This window comes from Acanthopagrus latus, chromosome 12 (assembly GCF_904848185.1).
Source record: "Acanthopagrus latus isolate v.2019 chromosome 12, fAcaLat1.1, whole genome shotgun sequence".
Lineage (NCBI taxonomy): Eukaryota > Metazoa > Chordata > Actinopteri > Spariformes > Sparidae > Acanthopagrus > Acanthopagrus latus.
The window spans coordinates 6,230,132-6,250,772 of NC_051050.1; the positions used below are offsets into that span (position 1 = coordinate 6,230,132).

Genomic DNA, 20,641 nt, shown 5'->3' on the forward strand with positions numbered 1-20,641 from the left:
ATAATCCAGAAGCTCTGAGATTTCATATTGATTTAAAAAGACTTTATTTACACCCTGTTAAAAACTGAAAACCTCACTTTAGCAGCCAAGCTATCAGCAGTAGCACACAGCCTGTCTGCAGCGGCCACACAAGCTTGATCGTGCATCAGGGGTGTCAGTAACCTTTTTCAGATCAGTTTGGGAACTCGGGGCTAATTACGCTGGATGAAGTGTATGGGGCCATTAAGTGCTTTGTATTTTACACTATAAATCCCCTTCTACCTTTAGATGTTTAGGAGAATGCTGGGATGCTGTTTTGCTGTGAAGCTCCAGAAATGTTTTGTAGACTAAGAAACTTTTAATTTGTGGCTGGACCTCTCCTTTGATATATACTGTTAACGGTCTTTAATCTAGCTGTCAAGCTGACCTGCAGAGGGAAGCTTCCTTAATGATTTGTCTGCCAAGATTGATTCAATTTTCTGAATACTGTGAAAAGGCCTGCAGAAGTCCAGCTTTTTGTTTTCTAATGAAAGCAATTCCATCTCAGCGAGCGCCACCTTCCCCTGTTTGATTCTGGCACAAAGCTTCTCATTCACATCAGTGCATTGTTGCTCTGCTCCACACGAAGCGTTCCCCTGAATCCCAACTCTGCTGCAGGCCCATTTCTCAGAGATAATAAGTAGGTTTCCCAAAGGGGAGCATGTTTGTATAAGTTTGGGACCGACTGCTATTTAAGTCTCAGATTGCTCCAGCCTCCCACTGTGAACTGTGTGCAGGTCTGTGTGATCGTCTCCCCGAGGCATGGGACCAGAGGCTGAAACACTGTCAGGAATCCGAATGCGCTCTCTCGAAATTATAAGACCGTCATTGCTAGATGTAGTGTAACGATGCATTAAACGTCCAAAGATGTTTTTATTTTTGAGTGCGCATTTAGATCCACCAGACTTCGCAGTAACAGTCATTTTGGCCTCAGCTGGATGTTCTTCAGGATTGTTATTGTGTTTATGTGTTTATGCTGGCAAGCGTTCTTTTATGAGGAAACCACTTCTGGAAACCAAAGATTATGTTCTTGAAGTCCAGGGCCTCAAGTTTCTTTGTTGTTGTTGTAGTTGTTGTTGTTGTTTGTGAACCAGGCAGAGGAATACTTTCATGGTGGGTTTAACATGGAAAGAGTGACGATGTCTTTGAGTCTTGGATTGTTGGTTCGGACAAAACAAGCAATTTCAAGACATCGCATCTCGCATATACTGAATGTGAGAGCCATGTTTCACAGACTTTTCAAAATGTTATCGATCATTGATTATCTGTTTGATTATTGGATAATTGATTGCCCCAAAAAATAAGAGTGAGTTCATATATATGAGAAACAATTTCTGTACCCCTGCTTGAATGATGCCGGCCTTTATCTGATGTCACGACTCTAAAAACTTCTGTCTGCCGACCGCTCAAACTACTTTACAACCACTAATCACAGTTGTGTGTGTTTGCAATTAACCCAACATGCTGAGCTTCAAACCCAACATTTTTCAGCGCACACACTGATGGCAGAGGCTGTGGTGCAAGGTGCCAACGTGCTCATCATGCTCATTCTCACACACAGTCACACACTGATGGAACACCCATCTGTTCCGTCGCAATTTTGGGGTTCAGTGTCTTGTCGAAGGACGGACGGCTGGTTGCTCTTGGGATCGAACCGCCGATTCCATTTGGTGGATGACAGCTGCCCCGCAATGAGCTCAAAAAAAGCACAAAACAAACATGAACTGTGTATTCTTGACTGGAACCTGACTGATACTGTGTCTGAAACTGATATTGAGGCATAAACATGATATATGAACATACATTTTTTCCAAATTATCCCTGAAATGCGGTCAAATACTTGTGACAGAGATAAGTAAGGGAGGGATTAATGATATACAGTTGGACTGTTGTGCAAAATGACATCATTGCACTATAACAATCCATTTCACTGGGAATTTAATGCTTCTTTTCCCACATTAGTCATCAAAGTGTTTGTGATAAGCCACTTTCTGCTGACAGTATCACCTTATCAGTTGGTGTGTCACCAAATAATCTCATCTGAAAAGGACCCCTACTAGCTTTCTGGGAGTTTGAACTGGCTCCTCATTGTCTTCATCAGTGAACAAGGCTGTCGAGATGTCATCACGACAAAAGGTGACTTGGTAACCTGACCAATAGATCAGTGGGTCATCATCTGCTGATATTGGCCTGCCACAGATACGCTGGCATCGGCTCAAATGTTGCCCGATATGTGCCAAGATGAGATGCAAAATATGATGCTTGAGGTAATTTATAATGGTAAATTCCCAGTAAAGGTGTTTGTTTCAGTGCACTGATGTCAGAGTTTCAAAGTTCAAAGTTTACTGTGAACCTGTAAAATATCCTGCTGTCATTACATGTCGTCATCACATCACATAATATCGGTGTCAGCCCTAAAAATCCAGGATCTATCGGCACTGAACAAGTGTACACAGACCATCATTTCAAGATGTACCAAAACGCACGCAGTATTTATTACGACTCTGGTTAAGAAAAACATACACATGATTAGATTAGTCAGAGGAGGGGCCAGAGGAGAAGATAATGAGTGAAGCTGCAGAGGTGAAGCAGGTAGAAACATGTCACAAGATTAATAGTTGAAACTTCTGTCTGGCTCTCGCACACCCTCCCTCTGTGTCGTCTCTTTCTGTTCATCTTTTGCCCTTCTCTCTGCAGGTATGCAAGCACGTACACATGAGCGGCAGTCAACATGTCCTTTAAAGCGATCATGGTGCTAAAAAGTCAAGTCTTGTGTCTTTCAAGTTGGTGTGCACTGTGTGTGTGTGTGTGTGTGTGTGTGTGAGTGAGTGAAGACTTGCTCAGCATTTCTGCATGGGGAGTTTTGTTTGAAGTGAGCACCTCCCTACAAGGTGATTTTTTTTCATCCTCGCTGCCCAAGCACATTCTCTCAAAATGATCTCCTCCCTCCTTCACCATGCGCTTGAAAAGGTTATGTGCTGGTTTGTCTTCAGGGTAATTGTGAGGAATTCTTGCTGTTGACAACAAAAGCAAGGCGTGATCGAGGCTCACCAGCTTATGTCAACATGTCATATGTCTTACACTTATTAATAATTATTAATAATGTGTCCAAAGGGTTTTTAACACCTTTCAGAGTTGTTTGCTGAGATGCCAAGCCTTCTTTGTGAAACAGTCCTCACAGCTGCATCAATACTAGCTGATCTCAGTTTTCCTGTCAGAGGCTGCGTGGTTTGTGTAGCTTGGGACACTGCTTGCTGTCCTAACCCCAGAACGAGCTGAAGTCTGTCTCCTTCTGCTGGCTTGCATCTGTTCCCGGTCAATGTGTTTCCTCATTGGGTGTTTGTTTCATCAGTGTTTTTGAAAAGCTGAAAGAGGATCATTATGTTTTCTGTCCTTATTCTAAAATAACAGACCTTCTGCTGCCATGGGCCATGGTAGGATTTGAACTCTAAATAGAGTATTTCATAGGAGTTTGTTCATCTAGTCTACATGTGTTTTGTGGACTGGTTATAATTATCATAGGTGTGGGGACCTCAGAAGTGTGGTTCTGTTGACTTCAGACATCAGACAATGACTTGCACTCAAATGTGAGGCAGTGGGCAGGGCAGTAAGCATGATCAAGATTGAGGCCATGGTTAGATGCTGACCTCAGTGGAGGAGATCAGATATCTGTGTTGATGTTTGTTAAGGATAAAATGTCTGATGGACACGTTGTTTTGTGAGTCGAAAGACATAGCTTTCAATTTATCAGTAGATCTACATTCCAGCACTTGACCTATGGTCAACACGGGTACTTATACCCAATTTCGACCAAGGTGTTTTGAGTGCTGGTCCAGAGCAAGTGCTAATTCTCTACCCTCTTCCAGACCCTTAGGATGCATTACAGTGAATTCATGGAAGTAACAAAACATTTTGTAGCTTTTACTGGAAGCACCAACAATACCCACGTTTTATGGTTTCATATTGAGTTTGAGGTAATTGTTGGTTGAATGATAATAAGATTCAGATATTCATAACTGTCAGAGGATAAATTCCTGACTTTTGCAATCCCCTAATAAATATAATAAACTTTTACATTGATGCTCATATGTAAGATGCATATGTAAACATGATCCCTGCGATCTGTCCAATTTTAAGTTAGACTCTAACCACATGGGGAAGTTTCAGCTTTAGGGACTGTCCCGTTTGACACCTGTTATCACATAAACAGGTGCTGGTAACAGCATCTATACAATCTTATTGTTGATCTATTACAAGTCCATTCAGAACATGGAATTACTGTAACAGTGGGATGAAGAACGCCTTGGGCCTGGGAACGCCTTGGGATCCTCCCAGAAGAGCTGGAGGAAGTGTCCGGGGTGAGGGAAGTCTGGGTGTCCCTTCTCAGACAGCTGCCCCCGCGACCCGGTACCGGATAAAGCGGAAGAAGATGGATGGATGGATGGGTGGGATGGAGCAAGGGTTGATGATGAGGAATCTGGGAGGTTAATTGGGTCTCCAAAGTAATGTGAGTGAGATGTGAAATCATCAAACAAGCATTTTAGAGTTAATAGAGGAGTTACAGGCGCAGTGATTTCAGGTGTTTGTCAGTTTTCTCTATGGCTCCTGTGTGAAATGGGAAATATCAAGCGATGGGTTGGAGGGGTATAACAGAACTTCTTGGCGTGCTTACGCCGGTTGAAAACAGAGGGTTGAGTGTGTTGATTTACGATGTGGTCGTTGTTTCCAAATTCCAATTTCCAAGTGCGCAAAAGGCCGTCCATGTGCACTTACCCAGTCTGCTGACTTTGGCAAAGCAGGACAACCAGTGGAAAGTACCGACCCTGCAGATTTGGAATGGAAGGCCCATTTAACTTTAGGCTGGGTAGAGTTATATCTGATATCTGCTGTTCAAAGATTAACTGAAGTTATACAGAGGTCCCCAAGTTACGAGATAGTAGATTCTATTTAAATCACATATTTTGATTGAATTAATGAGCTAATCAAAGAATAAATAAACAAGACATTCCAAGCCAGCTTTCAGTCTCTGACAGATGCTCTCAGATGTTTTGGTCGATACCAAAAAAGTCTTAAGGTTGGATAACCAGCCTGACTAAGTAGGAGTCTTTGCTTCAGCTGTCTCACAACCTTCCTTCATATTCCCTCTACCCTGTGCACCTCCTCCCGGTATGACACAGTGATTCAATAAGTTTGTGTGTCCCTGTCCCCCGTCTCCTCCACATTCTCTCCCTGTCTATCCTGTCCTGTCAGCTCTTTCCTTCCTGCTCTCCCACTACTGGCCGGCTCCCTCCTTCCTGGGTTTTTCCTTCCATAAACAGATCATAGTCAACACTGTCTGCCGCTGACTGAGCCAAGCACGCCGATCGGCTCGCTAGCTGACTCTTCCAGCACTGGAACGTGGGAATAACTCACGTCCTCTCCAGCAGGTTCTTTGACTACTTAGTAGGATGTTGCGAGCAGAGAGTGGCGGAAAAGAAATGCTGAGTCACACTGGGGAAAGAATGTATGGAACACAGGAAAACACTGATTCAATTGATTTAATACTGATAAGGAGATTCCAGACTTTTTCTCCCAGCAGAGGCTGCAGCTAGCAGTTAGTTTCATTATCCATTTAGAATGTATGAAAAAAGTGCAAAATTCTTTATTTCCAATGTAACATCTTCAAACTACTTCTTTTCTTTGAACAACAGTCCGCAACACCTAAATATATTTGATTTATAATGATAATCATTTTAAGGTCCAGGCTAAATTTAACAAGAAATATGTTTGAAATTATGAAGTAAAACATGTAGAATATTACTGTGTGGTTGAATGGTGCAGCTGTGGAAACATCTGGTTTTGCATTTGATATATAAAAACTTCTAAAATGACATTGTTAGCTTGAGAATATTCAGAAATCGTCAGTGGAATGCAGTGAGGTGTGCTTATTTGCCAAGCAGTTAGTATATTCAAACATATTTTGAATGCGGTTGTATTTTAACTATGCAAAGCTCTCCATCCTGACAGTTTTACCAGACGCCCATGACATGAAGTCGACTGTGCTGATAATACATGTTCCCTTTGTAAGTGCTGCACAGGAGTCGCTGTGAATCTTTCGAAAAGGACCCACTTTAAATTTTATGACATGGTGCTCCGTCAAAAACTGATAGTGGGGAAGGTTGTGGCCTCGCTGACGCTGATACTTTATTTAAGCCAGCACGTCTGCAGAGGAGAGCTGCAGCTCCCATCTACACTGGGCTAATATTTAACACAGAAATTTGAATTGCAGTAGCGATATGTTTTAAAAACGTCCCCAACATATTCGTGCAGAATAAAGACTCTGTCAAGTCTGTCTGGTGCTGTCAAGTGCTTGATCTGTTCTCTACTGACTTGTGTTGTTTGAACCAAAATGAACTTTAACTCTTTAACACTTTTAGGGTTGCTCTGATATTGTTCCCAGTATCCAAGGCTAAAATGCCAGTTTGGGTATTGAAGAGTTGGCAAATGTGTGTTTACTAGCCCTGAAACAGTACTTCCCAGCAGCGTTCCGCACACCTTTCTGCACCTTGGCAGATTTCTTTTTTACTGCACATCTATCCAGTATCCATTTACAGCAAAAAACTTGCATTAAGTTTAAGCACACTTCACAAAACTTTACCCGTCGTCTTTGTTGATCTTTGAGGTGTTTTTTAGTTGTGACTGTCAGACTGGATAATTATTAGTTCTCTGGCATTCATTCATTCATGATCCTAATATATATATAGTATATATACATATATACCGAAGGAAAAATTGTGTCTGAACACCTCTATAGATTTTTCTGAAATGTGGATGTTTCCTGATCTTCCTGTGTTTGCGTGTCCTCCTGCAGCTCGGACCCGAGATGTGATGAAGGAGTTTGGTGATGTGTACGAGCAGCAGTACGCGGTCGCCCTCTTCAACAGCGTCCGCTTTGAGATAGAAGGAGGAGGAGCAACGCAGTCGCAGCTGCTTCACAGGAAGGCAAGTCGGTCATACAGACAGAACGATACAGGCCATACACAAACAGTGCTGTTTCCACCTGTGACTGGAGTTTATTGGAATCTTTGCCATTGTCTAACACATAATAACATCTTTTGGCACATGTTCAATTCTACATGAAGATTGGATTCGAATCAAACATCTAAAGGATATTTCCAGTTTATCACACTGCAGATCTTATTTTTATAGGCTTGGCCATCGTTTGTGTCTATTATGATGACATCAAACTCAGCAAAGTAATTGCTCACACTGGGTAAACAGTGAAGTCACTACCACTGTTAGACTGGCTCTAAACAAACCAACAGTTTATCCTGATTATCTGACCCCCTTTATTTGGGGGTAATACAGAAAGTGAGGACATCTGAAATGCCGGTAATGATAGGAAGGAAAACTGAGAAGCCTATTTCAGGGACAGTAGTTCAAAGTTGAAACAGGATGTCATCTGGAAATGGGTGTTTATTATGGCAAGTTTGGAGAATAATTGTGTTTCATTTGAGTTTTTCATCCAACTGTTTGTAATTCTTGACCCATCTGACCACATTTATTAATGTCACCATGTTTCCCACATCATCATTTCACCTGTAACCTTTCCACCAGTGTCGATGCATCATTCTGTTAGAGATAACACTTACTGGCCTACACAAATTGTGTTTTACCCCTGTTGTAATTTACAAATGGAGTAATTAACAAAATTTGATTTGTTTCATCAAAATTTACAATCGGCTCTAGAATTTAAGCCGTCTTTACGAAACGTTTCTGGTATCGAACACATTCACGTTGTTGCTTGTAGCTAAATGAATTGTGCTCCCGTAAACTTCAGCGTAGGCTCTGCTAGTCAAACAGAGCTTCATGTCATACACGTGGCGTGAATGGGCGCATTCTTAGAGTCCGTGTACCAAACAAACCATCCCTCTGCTTCACCGCTCTGTGGGTTTTGTATTACTCCTCTTTTTGTTTACTGAGAGAACTGAAAGTCCCACTTTTGTTCATGTTTCAGTCACTGAAGGGGAAGTAGAGCACATTTCACACATGAACAGAGACGCTGTGTGGAATTCTAATTCGGCAGCTCATCTACTCTACCTCAGAGAGTGGAGGCCGGCTGCTCATGACAGAAACACTAGATGACATGAGAACAAACACTGTTGTTTAGAGCTTCAACGGTTATTTCAACTGTAGATTAATTTCGCACCGAATCAACTGTTTAAAAGATGTTAATCAGTTGATGACATCATCGAATGTCACCTTTGGTCCAGAACCCAACAATATTCGGTTCATTGTCCCAGAAGTGGAAAGAAACAGGAACTGTTCTCATTGAACAAGCTGGAATCAGACAATTTGACTTGATCTTCATCCTTTTCAACTTATTTTTCATTCATTTATTTTTTCCTGGAAGCATTTCCGAGCTGACCAAACATTTCTGTGGTGACCAGTGTGTCCCTACAGCAGGAAACCAAAAGCTTCTGGTACACAAGTACATAAATCCAAGTGAAAAACTGCTTCCACTGATTCAGTTTAGAGAAAAACAATAAAAAAAGAAAAAAAAAATCATATAATCTTAATCATATTACTCTGTGGTCTACCCCGCATAACGTCGCCAAGGATTGTCACTTTCTTTCTCGTCACAAATCAAGTCAACATTTCTCCAAACAGCAGTGAATGTGTGTCGTGTGTTTCAGCTCTGAAACTCCCTTGCGTCCCCTCCGTTCCTTCCTTCCTCTGTGAGCAGTCTAAGTCGCAGTATTATTTGATCCAAGGCAGGAAATCTGAAAACAAAGTGGGCGGCGTGTATCCTTGAGTAAACACTAAACAAAGATCTCCACCCCCGCATGTTTGGAAAGACGGTTTAGCTTCAGGTTTCTTGCACAGTTAAGGAAGATGTGACTAAAGCAGTTTTTGAACTGTAAGAGTAAGAAACTTCAGTTTTGTTAAGACATAATGTAATAATGTACAAACTTACATTAGTTGGTATCACAAAACAAAATAAAATGAATGTTTTGTTTCATCATTGTGTCTGTGACTTCTCAGGACCCTCTGGCAGGCCACTCCATCTTCTCTGGGAGTCTGTTTCAGTATCTGGAGGAGAATAGGAAGTGGAGGAGTCGCTTCATATCTGTGCCGAACAACTACACCATCAGTCTCTATGAGAGCAAAACAGTGAGCGTTCCTCTTTCTCAATTAAATGGCTGGCGGATTCAGTGATATGGGCACTTGTGTTAAAACAGCTGGGGCGCGCTGCCATCTCTCTCACAGGCAAATGAGCGGGGCCTCCACCCTAAAGCCACCATCAACTGCGCTGGATACAAGGCCCTGGCCTCGATGGAGGAATACATGGAGCTGATAAATACCAGCCTGCCAGGTAGGAGGATAAACGTGTTCTCATTCCCAGCTCGTCAAATACGGCAGCCTGGTGGGCGTCCCTTAGCTTTGACGCTTTAGGTTCCCCTCCAGCGTCAGGTTTTTTGCACATGCACGGCTCCGCGGTCAAGGAAGCAATAATAAATATGTGATGTTGTGTTACACCTAAAGAATAAAGGCTGCTGAGGAACATTTCACATATTACAAGATGTAACTATTGGAATGTTGATAGCGGTTGTGGTTTGGTTAGTCTTGGATACGAAAGCTACTTGGTTAGGTCTGAGTCATGTTCAGTCATGTCGCTTATCTCACTTTAGTTGTGTCATTTTCACAACTTCTTTTTTGGCGTAATCTAAAGTCTTCTGGGGAAACGTCCAGCGTATGACACATCCAACCAACCTATCTCCCTTAGACTATTCTGGCTATTTGTTCTAAACCATGACAGGTAAATCTCCATAAACAACAATTCAGGGCTAACTACAGTGTCAGGCTTAGAAGGACCGGGTCACTGACCAGGTTGCCGTATTTGATATGTTGAGAGTGAGGCAACGGACAGAGAGTCATGAATTAATCTGTCATTAAATGCTAAATTGTCCTTATTTTTACATATTTTAAAGAGTAACTCCACCAATTGTACACATTAAAGTGTGTTTGTTTATAGGTCTTCATGAATATTACTGCATATGTGAAAAAAGTAGTGTCAAGTCTTTTGAGCTCCAGAGGAAGCTGCATGTCATCGGATAAATTGCCTTCAGTGATGTCACTTAGTGGTAGTTGCATCATGGGTAATGTAGGCAGACATCTCTGTCTCTGCTGTATCAGTTTTTATCACTTATTTTCAAACTGTCCAGAATGAGACCAGCAGTGTTATGGGGGTACAATGCAAGCCCAGTGGGATGCTTTTCAAATCTGGTGCCTACATTACCTACAATGCAGTTCAGCCATTTATCAGAGAACATGCAGCTTCCTCTAGAGCAACAAAAGCCTTTATTCTACTTTTTCAACATATGTGGTAGTACTTCCCACTTATTCCAATTCCTCTTCATATATATTTTTTCCATTTTTTTTATTGTCTGTGAAGCCCTCTCTATGTTTTGTGGTTTCTCATTCTCACTCTCTCATGTGACTTGTCGCAGGAATCAAGGCCAAAGTGGGCAGTAATCCATTTATCAAGTGTCCGTCCGAGTTCCCCCTCATCCTGTGGCACCCGTACGCCCGCCACCACTACTTCTGTGTGATGACAGAGAAGGAGCAGAAGAAGTGGCACGCCGTGCTGCAGGACTGCGTCAGACACTGCGACAACGGTACGCACACGTGCACACGGTGACCTCACTACAGCTTAAGAAGACGTAAAGCGGTAATCGCACCAGAAATTACCAGCAGCGGTGTCTTTCTCTCCGCACTCCACCCTGGACAATTAGTGCCATCTCAACTATTGTTGGAGCTTCAGCGGAGGGTGTGTGTGAGTGTGTGTCACAGCATGAAGCTTTCATGCCACATGAGTGAGCTGTGAGTGTGAGACGCTGCAGGAATGATGTGTATTTGTGTTTGTGTGTCTTGTCGTGGTCTTGGTTACAGTGTGACAAGTTCTTGTCGTCCGGATCAGAGCTACCTATGTTGAAAACTGTACAGCTCAGACTGCGTCACTCAGACAGTGGGCGGGGACTTTTTACTGTTTACTCAGCTGAAGTGGAATCAGGCTTATATGTCAAACTGGATTCCGTTCTAATTTCGTCATATTAAGGGAGAGTATTCCTTATTTTTAATAGATGTTTCTGCTGTTTGTCGTTAATGAAACTGAACCCTTTCTTCAGTTGTAGTAAGTATAGTCACTTACAGTGCTGAAACCATTGGTGAATTCATTTATTAGTGAACGTACACGTAGATAGATTTTCATGGCAATGGCTGTCATTCAGCAGTAAAGACAACGACTCCTGTAATCCTGCGATTTCTCCTCTTACGCCTTTTGTTTTCATTTAGAGACCCCTAGGGGCAGAAATGACTTACTGTGCCTTTAAGTAGTTAATCAAATAAAAAATGTTTGTCTCTGTATTGTCTCTGTAACTCTGTAACTGAGGACCTTCAGGTTTTTCAAATGTTGGTCAGACAAACGATCATTTAGAAGATCTGATGGCTTTTTTTTAACCACAAATAATTAATCAGCCAAATCAATAATAGATTAATCAAGATTATGGAGATAATCATTAATCAGATGCCTAATCCCTTCAATTTCCCAGGAGGCTTTCACTGTAAAACATTTGAAAAGTCATTGTTTATCTTCACTCCAAGAACTCCAAAGTAAAGGCTTTACTCGCCTCTGGCTTCCTCCAGGATAGAAAAAAAAATCCTTTTAAAATATGAAAAATACTTTTAAAATGAGACAAGCATAAATTCCCAGAAAGAACTGTGAAAAACTATGTCTAAAGAATTTCTAAAGATCAGGCTTTACATTATAACATGATGTGTTCATCAGAAGCTTGAGGAATGTCACGGTAATGAGTCTCTGATTTTTAATTGTACATGTTTTCCTCCCTGCCTTCATTTGTCTGCCACCATTATTCAAGTGCGGCCTTTTGTTTGTGAGTTGAGGATACTGCGGTGTGTTTTGTATTTGGCTCCGCATTAGAGGATGTTTGCTTTATTAGGGTGGAGACAGCTCTTGATCTGTTATTAAATGCTTCTTCGTGTGCTGGCATGACTCACGTGTCATTGTGTTGAGAGACAGAAGGCAGAGACGTGCCGCAGGATGTGCAAACACAGTGTAATCCATATTTCTGTCGTGTTGTCATATCAGACTGTGCGTCTCAGTTTGGCCTCTGTATGGCAGCATCCAGAGGGGCCTGTTTGCCACTTGGCATGTTGGCTGCAATTTACACACCCAGTTTAATTCGCAGGTGTATTTAACTGTTAATCCTGCCGTACAATGCAGGGAGGTTATTCGCCACCTCGCATTTTGTGGTTCCGTGCACCACATGCAGGCACGTGTATGTTAATGTGTGATCCTGCATTTAGTGAGCTTTATTTCGAGTCGAGACGGTACATGAGAATGAGTGGGAGCCTTGGGAAAGTTGAGATAAAAATACGAAACTACAGAGATTCAGTCATAAACAAACGGCTGCTGCACTGAGCGAGACTGGGCTTGTTTGGTTCCTGCTGGCTGTGAAGACAGGTGGTGTTGACGAGAGATTGTAGCTCAAGCGTGGATTATTTGTAAGGGTTTTCATGCAGATTATGAATTCATGACCATATCTATATATTTATATCTATATATTTATTTAGAAAAAACATGCACTATATTCATTTGTATGTCTTTGAATGGATACATATTTGTAGAGCTGCAGCTAATGATTATTATCTTGATTAATCCGACAATTATTTTCAAGATGAATCATTCAATCTCTAAAATGTCAACGAATAGTGAAAAATTATCATCCCAATTTCCTGGAGTCCAAAGTGACGTCTTTAATGTGCTTCTTTATTCCGACCAACAAAACCAATATAAATCTACAAAGTCAAAAGTTTTCAAGTGTGAAACTTGTAATGTGTAATCTTATCGGCCCGTTATGCTCAGAAATGATCAATTATTTAATTTCTAAAGCCTTCATGAAATGATACCGATGATGCGCAGATATTATCGTGCATCCCCACTGAACACTATCTCGATACTGACTAAAAAATGGTGGTGAGTCATACACAAATAAATAGGTTTACATTCAAAACAATGCTGTGTTATCAGCAATACAAGTGTTTTCATACCCTGTGTTGAATGAAGCAACACCCACACATTATCTCACCGGGCTGACAACGTCGCTCAGCCTTGTTTTGCACTTAGCCAACGATCATGCCAACCGACTGTGTTGCATAAATTCAAACCATTCTGCCTTGAAACACATGACAGTGCTTGCAGCCGTCTGTCATCAGTATTACATTGAAAACGTCCACTGCAAGCCCAACAGTTAGAGTCAGTTCAGTGCAAATTTAGCCAAGTTCAGTGTCAAAGCTAGCTAATGGCCACATGAATCAGAAGCCAAACACCAACTGCAGTGCACACGTTTTTTTTTCTAAAATGTCAAACAAAATGAGCCTCTGTCTGTATCCAGCCAAGCTCCCCCTTTACTTCCCAGCATGACCTGTTTGGGCATGCTCAGTCTCTGCCATACATTCCAGCTGTGAGGTTGGGCTCCAGGGATATGTTGTAAGGAACACAGTGTGTTGCTGTTTTACTGTCGCCATGTCTGGTGTCAGTGTGGATTGGCAGTTGTGTATTTGGCCTGTGTTGACACGCCCATTCTCACCTCTGTCATGTCAGTGTTGGGAGGAAAACCAGAGCCGGTAAAAGACTTTTCCTGGGAGTGATAAATACTTTAACTGCCTGACCCCTGCCCTCTGTGCAGATCCTCATGCACATACATTTACACACACACTTCTACATCAGCTTGTCTGATGGGCCAGTTTTAAAAACATATGGAATTAATCCTTTTTACTGGTGCCAAGAAGGTTAGGTTTTGTACCCTGTCTGTTGGTTAGTTATTTGGTTGGTATGTTGGTTGGTTGGCTGGTGTCTATGGGTGAATACAAGTTCATGCAGATCTGAATAAAAATTCCAGATCTAGCAGATTTCAATAGTTTTTGTTGACTGTTAGGCCTTGGCGGATGCATGCACTCAACTTTAAATGATAAAATAATTTCTTGCAATTTCTGTCTGGATGTTGAAGCTACGAAATCCTGCAGTGCCCAGCAAGGATCAACCGCTAGCAGCAATGAAGCTTCAATGCAAAGCAGTCCCTCTGCTGCACACTGACACTATTCAGCTGGCTTTGATAACTTCAAACCACAAGTTAAATGTTCACGCTGACACACTGATGATCTATTTGAATCCACTAAAGCTCTTGTTGTTTTATCCTCTATCGGTCTGCAATAAAACAATCAGCCAACTGCTTTGCATCGCCTGAACAGGATGATTTGCAAAGTGCCCCGCTATAACAGGTGACCTCAATGCACTATCCTGCACAGCACAAAGACTGTCTGACTGGTCAACGTGTCAGTCTGAATGTTTGCACCACGGAGTCAGGCTTTAAAAGTCAAACTCAGCAGTAACTATGACAGGTTAAGATTAAACCGGGTTAAGTACAGTAGTTAAGGTTGAATGATATAAATTAAGATCTTGAGTGCCGTCGCTGGTTGACCTCTGTAAAGCTCTGCAGACCAGAGTGGAGTCACCCTGTCCCTTCACCTCTGTAATCAGCCTAGTGAGTCAGCTGTTGCAATGATGGAAATTGGACCCAGTCACCCAAACTGAAATTTTCCATAAAGCTTCAGACCACTCAGAAAGTCTTTCATGACATAACAGCATCAACTTTAAAGTTACCAGAAGTATTTTTTTTTAAAAGCAAAATTGGCAAACTAGGTCCAGAGAGGATCTAAAATGTGGATGAGAATTTGTTTTTATATCACCGATCTTTTGTTTTGGTTTAGGGTTGGCGATTTGGCTGAGTTAATATGATCGCCGTACTCTTATGTACTGTGAAAACAGAGGTCTAGAAAACTCTTATCAAACTGTAAAACAAGGCAGTGCTGATCAAATATAAACCACCATCCTGTTCATTATCTATTTCTCACTTAAGCTGTATTAAGAAACAGATCTAAGTGCAGTGTTTAGATGTAATACTATACCAGCCGACCGCCGTACTGTTTCCTGTTTCAAACAAGAGCCAATGCCAAGAACAGCCCTCTTCACAGCACATCACCCATCAGTGGGAGTGTTCACTGGACCGGTGAAGTTGCAATGCATTCTGGTTGTTGTAGGATTTCTACCTTTTTAGCAAATGGGAACACTGCAGTCCTTTTTATCTGTTTTCTCTGGTCATCTCTGGCAAAGTGCTTCTTTAATCAAGATCCAATAGCAAAATAAAGTTAAAAAAAAAAAAATACTGTCCATTTTAAAATCTTTTCTCAGTTTTGAAATGCTCTCTGACTCAAAATATCCATATGTACTATTAAAATACAATATTGCATGAAAAAAAGTTCCTTATCTGCCACACCATTACTTACGCTGCAGTATTTACTATCAGCAGAGCCTGGTGAAATAATTCATCCAATCAGTTTAGCCATCTGATTAGCTACACCTCTCTATTGGTTTGTTCACCTATCAGGGATGTGCTGACAAAAGTAAGAGGACGTGAAAAAAAAACACAATTGCTGCTCTTCACCTGAAAAAAAGATTGATCACAAGCTGAAGTAGTTGGCGCCCACCCCTATGTTCAAGGCATAAGATTTTGGCTCTCAAAATACACATTTTTTCCATTACATTTTTTAAAGAATTCATCAAGAGGGTCATTGATTATAAAACCGATCATTATTTTCAGCCCTTTCAGCAGGCAGCAGCACCCAGGGTGATAGAGCATCAAATTAGTAGTCTAAGAGCTGCTGCTGGGCCACGAGAGGACTATCAATCACAGCCAGCTCTCCTCCCCCACGCCCTTTGAAACCAACCAGCAGCCCTGTGCTCCGCTCAGAACTCAGACTGATGCGGATCAGCAGGAGCAGGCCTGCAATGGCCACATTGAAAGGCTGATAAAAGAACCAGAGCAGAGTGCTTCATAGCAGGATGTATGATTAAAGAAATAGGACGTTTATACTGTACGTTACCAGACAATAGAGAGAATATAGTGATGTACAAAATAATGTTCAGTGTTCTCTCATTTTAATGGTCAAATTCCATGTGTTTGTCGTGTCGGTGGCTGATGGTATGTTTCAATGAGTGTTTATTGTACTGTGGGTTTGGCTGCTTCCATAGGGCCGCACCATGTGTAGGGGGAATCCTACTCATGCATGTCAGTGGGAGCAGCAGCAGGGTGAGGGCGTCGAAGCAAGTGTTTGAAACCTGCTCAACTGTGAAGGCAGGTGGCCCCAAGTCTGGTCTGATGATATTTGACATCCAAATTCGTAATGGGTTTTTAGAAATATCAGATATATTTAACCCAAGAGAAACACACACACACACACACACACGCGTACACACACGCGCACACAGGCCTGGGAACTCATCCACAGCTGCTGCCAACCAGAGTGTGGCGAGCAAAGGCAGGGAGGGAAATGCCTCAAATAAAGAGACCGTGGTAAGTGCTGCCACATGTTCTATTTATACACAGCACACACACACACACACACACACTCACATGCAGTGCAGAGAAACTGTAATCTGTCCCTTCATCTGGTATGGTTCAGACACATGGAGAATGTGTAGTGGTTCACAGGACTGGCAGGTTGTCAAAAAGCTTTTTTCCTTTTTCTGTTGGCACAAAGAGGAAGTTTCCTTTGTGAGCAACGAGCTGAGAATGTGGAGGAATTTACTTTCAGCCATTTCAGACTGGTATCCTGGCCATAGAATGACTGATTTATTTCATCACATCTACTATTTAAGCTATAAAAATGTTGAAATTGGCACATCCTTCAAAAAGTAATACTATACGACATACAATAAATCAGAAAACCACCAGCGGTGATTGTTGCAGCCCTTTGGCTCCCAGATAAGAACCCAGCCATAAGAAACATGATTATAAAAAAAAAAATGTAAAGATCCTGCTCTAACATTTGGAACTACAATTCCCATGATATTGAAGCTTTTGGGAACTTGAGCCCTATTTTTTAGCTTATATTTGTAGTAGTAGCAGTATAGTACAGTAGTCTAGCAACAAGAAGCAACTCTTTTATGAATTTCTCTGGGCCTTTGAGGTAAATGTATTTGAAATCTACAGATTCAATTAGATAGATATGATGATTTCCTTGGAAAGCGTGAGTCTTAAAATATGTGTTCATGTGTGTGTGTTTTGACTCAATTATGACTGAAGAATGAGGACTCTCATTCACCTCATGGTGTATCTTTGACTCTCTTGAAATCCTCTGCACTAAAATGTGTGTGTGTGTGTGTGTGTGTGTGAGGGATTTTTAAAGTTGCACTTTCATTTTGCAAACATTTGCGCTATCATAATGCTATTCTTGTGGCAGGTTAGCTTGAACGAGACTCTGGGCAGTAGAGCTTGCTGTTTCTCTTCTCACCTCAGCTCCGCACGTTGCCTGTCCCTCTGCCCAGATTTGAATTGGCAATTTGGGCTGAGCGAGTACTCAGCTGAGACTAGAATCCCGAACTGATCATTTATTTTTCATCTGACTAAAATGTGTCAATATCTGTTGTTGTGATGAGGGAAAATCCTCGCTGTGCAGCGAACTGAAGATTATTAAGTTTATAAAAAAACTCTTGTGATCAAAAACACTGATCCGAGGCTCAGTTCTGAGGCTGTTCCGAATAAATGATAAATAAACCACCTCCTGATCAGTCCATATCAATTCCAGGCATGATGAACTTTACTCCCTATCAGCAATGCTTGATTTTACCATGCAGATGTGCTACTTATTACACAGTGGGGGGGCCGGAAGGCCTGCTCGGAAGTGAACAGAGTGGCAGGTACGATGTTGAATGTCAAACAACAGCAAGCTGTGTGACCGAGGCTTTTTGTCGAGGGTGTGTTGTGTGTGTCACGTAATGAACGCCTATGCATGCTGCTTATGCAACAATCACTCATGCAGAGAAAGTGAAAAAATACAATGTGAAGCCATCCAAATCAATTCTAAGCATGGGGAACTGGTTGGTTTACTGCTTGGTCATGAAGTCTTCACGAGGCCATGTGGCTGTTGTTGACAGCCACATCATCAGTTTTGGTCCTGAGCGGTCTGGTGTTCGGACAGTGAACCATAAGCCGGCCTGCTGCTGCGTCCCTCAGACACTTCTCACTGTGTTTGACCTCCAGGTGATGGCTGGTCACTTGCCAACATGCCAGATGTCTGTGCCTTTAATTTCCCACTGCGCCTCTAACCTCAGTGTCCAGTGAATTCTCATGAACACTTGGGCCAAAACAAGCTAACACAGCGACCCCCAGCCTGTCAGAGAAGAGTTAGTGAACCAGGAGCAGAGACGACTTCCTGTCTGGCTCTGCCCCCCCCCACTCCTTGGTCACTTCCTGTCTTTGTCAGCCTCCTCTGAGTCACAGCCTTACTGCCACAGACAAAACAACCTTGCAATAAAGACACACACTTGCACGTTGATGCTTGTGCCCAGCAGTCTTCACATAAAACTGATTTTTCACTCAGGCTTGCTGGGTAAACCAAACATTCAAACATTATGCAGTGCAGGAAACGTCTGCATTCTTGTCTCTCATATGTTGGCACCTCAGGAGGAATCGGCCTCACAAGAAAGAAAGCGTGGACGCAGACTCAGTTGCATGGGTTTTTTGGAGGCTTAGAAAGTCTGTATTGTTGTAGTATATCTACTTTGACTTGGGTAAATGTTCTAAATATTTCTTTCACAATTGGAAATGGACATAAATCAATGGAAAGTGTAAAAACTACAGCACTTTACTATGGCACTGGCATTAACAAGCATCTTGGGTGATCCCAAGAGGACAGGTCTAAATACATCAGTTCACAGCTGGCAGGAGAATGCATCTCCACATGTGTCTCCATCAGATTTCACTTCCTCGCGCTATATACCGATCAACTGTACAGTTTCAAATGCAAAAAAAATGAGTGGCAGCATCAGAGATGTTCGGTAAATGTTCTGTTTTAGAGATCATTAATTGATTTGTTTGGGAAGAGGCTTTATAACAAATTTAACTTCTTTTTTGTATATTGTTGAATTGCTGAAGGATCATTTTGTGTTGAACTCTGAAATCTTCATTTTTGGTGGCTATTATTTGAACTTAACCTTAACCTGCCAGGATAATCAGGCTGTTGTTGTGGTATGCACCTACCTTTTTGAGATGATCTTTTCAAAATCCAGATGTGATATTCTGACAATGGCATTGTGAGCATTTCTAAACAAAAAACAACAACAACGTGTAAATCAATAATCGAATCTTGATCTTAATATAGAAAGTCAAACTCTGAACAGTCAGACTCCTGTATTAAGAGATCATTGTCGTCTGTTAACACCAGATGTAAACTGGGCCTAATGTACGTAAATGTCAGCCCCTGCAAAGTGCTGAAGATGGGAAACGTTTTCTGAGGGTATTGTTGCCGTTGTTGAAGTTGTGCTTCTGTATATTTTTGACCGTTATACAACATCTCAATAAGGACCGGGATGAAAACAGCAAACTTTTCCTTTAATTAGACATTTGTGCGTCAGAAGAGCCGACTCACAGAGGGGCCCGTCACTTTTATTTAAAGAAGGAGCTGCTCTGAAGGACGGACTGCTAATTATAGGGATGTTTTATTCCATACACCTGTTTATACTCCTTTGTGAGGGATGTATGACTTTCAGCACTCACGTGTCGCCCAGTGCTGCGGCCTTGAGCGAGAGAGACGGGGAGAGCCAGTGATGTATTTTCATCACTTAAACAAAACCACATGATAGGAGCCAACTTCCTAAAAACAAATGTGTGTTGCCGAGCGCTCCGTCGGCCGGGAGGGGCAGTAGCCATGGCAACCACGTGAGAGCTGTCCGATTTCTTCCTGTTTTCAGGGATGACACAGCCGTGTGTGACAGAGCGTGCGTGTGTTGTCATGCACTCCAGCGACTGTTGTGGAATATACCGCTGTCCAAAATGATACTGTCAGGGCGTCTCGCAGAAGTGACTCAGATGTTGTGGAAACCGTTGTTAAAGCCGGTGAAATGTCCACACGTTTGTTCGCCAAATGAACATCGATTGAGTCAAGTATTCCGAGACCTTACGTCGATAAAAAATCATGCAATCAAAATAAGCATCTACTAGCTTCTTGCTACTAAGATCAACCAACTGTCTCCTTTTAAACGAGGGGGGCAAGGGGGTCTTGTTTCTCTAATGTCACCAAGCATGTGCTCTTTTCTTGCCCCAAACAGGTCTGCCAGAGGACTGCACTGTGCAGACGCCAGCCTTCACCGACGCCGTGAGACTTCACAGACAGGCCAAGGGACACTATGGGACCTGGGCTATGATGTGCGGAAAGCCCCCACAGGTCAGGATCTCGGTTTAAGCACAATATAGCTGCGTCTGTATCTGTACATGTTAAAAAAAAAGGTTTTAGATGGTCTGTCCCATTTACATAAATGAAGTTAAAGGTTAGTTCATGCAGGACATGGAAGTTGTTCTGATGTAATTGGTTTTGTTACATTTGAAGTTGAAGTGAAGTTTTGAAATATACAGTGTATGAAGTGTGGACAGAGTTTCCAGGTCTCGAAAGCAAAACAAATTGTGGAAGTGCCTTAAAAATATTTTTTTTTCCAAGGGCAACTAGA

The 20,641-nt window shown here is 42.0% G+C and overlaps 1 protein-coding gene across 1 annotated transcript in view; it reads left to right on the forward strand.

Annotated features, from left to right (window-relative positions):
* Positions 1-20,641, forward strand: part of niban2a (niban apoptosis regulator 2a) — a 34,845-nt gene that overhangs the window by 1,695 nt on the left and 12,509 nt on the right. Inside the window, exons 3-7 of the mRNA XM_037116526.1 lie at positions 6,869-6,999; positions 9,043-9,171; positions 9,268-9,373; positions 10,509-10,676; positions 20,246-20,361. Coding sequence (XP_036972421.1) covers positions 6,869-6,999; positions 9,043-9,171; positions 9,268-9,373; positions 10,509-10,676; positions 20,246-20,361 — 650 coding nt within the window. The remainder of the gene's footprint in view (positions 1-6,868; positions 7,000-9,042; positions 9,172-9,267; positions 9,374-10,508; positions 10,677-20,245; positions 20,362-20,641) is intronic.